The 1,107-nt window shown below is 58.2% G+C and overlaps 1 protein-coding gene across 1 annotated transcript in view; it reads right to left on the reverse strand.

The window, feature by feature from the left end:
* The window catches only part of PRADC1 (protease-associated domain containing 1), a gene marked incomplete at its 5' end in the record, with an annotated part of 2,549 nt that extends 1,811 nt beyond the window's left edge, over positions 1–738 (reverse strand). Inside the window, one exon of the mRNA XM_010159469.1 lies at positions 619–738. Within this exon, the coding sequence (XP_010157771.1) occupies positions 619–738 (120 nt within the window). The remainder of the gene's footprint in view (positions 1–618) is intronic.
* Positions 739–1,107: the final 369 nt, after the last annotated feature.

A 1,107-nucleotide genomic window follows, 5' to 3' on the forward strand; every position in this document is an offset into this window, starting at 1 on the left:
GCCACGGCCGTCCTCGCTGTCCTGTGCCCTGCTCATCCCCACGCAGGGTGTGCTCATGAGGAGATTTAGGGTGCAGGGATGCTGGTTGCCCCTTTCCAGCCTCCACAGAGCCATCCTGACCTCACTCAACACCTGGCCTAGACCTTGGTGTGACCACGGGGAGGAGAAACTGAGGCACAGCACCATCCGTGCATACAAGTACTTCCAAGGAAGACGTGCAGGGCTAGAGAGCGTCTTTTCCTCTGCTCCTCGATATCCCATATGCTTCCCGGCTCCTGCATCCCCCTGCCGACCCCGGGTTTATTCAGGGAAAGGTCTTATCTCTGCCTTTCCCCAGGGGAGCCCAACCAGCTCTCCTGGGACATGGCTGTGCCTGTCTCAGCCCTTGGAGGTGGAATGTGTGGGACATGCGCTCCCGGAACACACGTGGGGCCCAATTCCCCCTCTGAGAGCCTGCTGAGGCCGAAGGCAGGGACCAGGCGTGTGCCTCCTTCCTAAGGGAAGGCTCATGGACGAGCGATTAGCTCCATGGTTACGAAAGGCTGCAAATCACCGGGTTGCGCGGGGGGGAAATATTGGGATGAGGGACCCAAGGCAAATTCAGTTCTAAATACTTACAAACACGCCACCAAAATCCTTGGCTGGAGTGGCGGTGAAGATGTAGCGGATGTCTCCAGGGCTCAGCACTTGGAAATACAAGTATTCGTGGATGCGTAAACCTGGTGTGCAGGGCAGAGAAAACAAAAGGGAAAATCCCTGAAAAAAGGGGGAAAAATACCCAGGTACCGGTCCTGAACTGCACGGCGCTGAAGGGAACGCACTCCTCGGCAATGCCAGCTCCTGGCCTGGCTCCGGGGCTCCCAAAATGTTCGGCCCGGGGCGCTGCGAGGAGACGCAGCAGCACCCAGATACCAGAGGGTACGGGGGGGAAAGGCACTGGGGGAAGGGGAAAACGCAGCTGGATTGGGGTGCTGGGGGGGAAATGCAGCTGGACTGAGGATGCAGGAGGGGAAATGCGATGGGGCCGGGGTGAACTGATGAAAAATGCAGCTGGATTGGGTGCAGGGTGGGGAAATGGAATGGCAACAGGGTGCACTGACAGAAAAT

The sequence above is a fragment of the Eurypyga helias genome, unplaced genomic scaffold (assembly GCF_000690775.1).
Source record: "Eurypyga helias isolate BGI_N326 unplaced genomic scaffold, ASM69077v1 scaffold39409, whole genome shotgun sequence".
Classification (NCBI taxonomy): Eukaryota; Metazoa; Chordata; class Aves; order Eurypygiformes; family Eurypygidae; genus Eurypyga; species Eurypyga helias.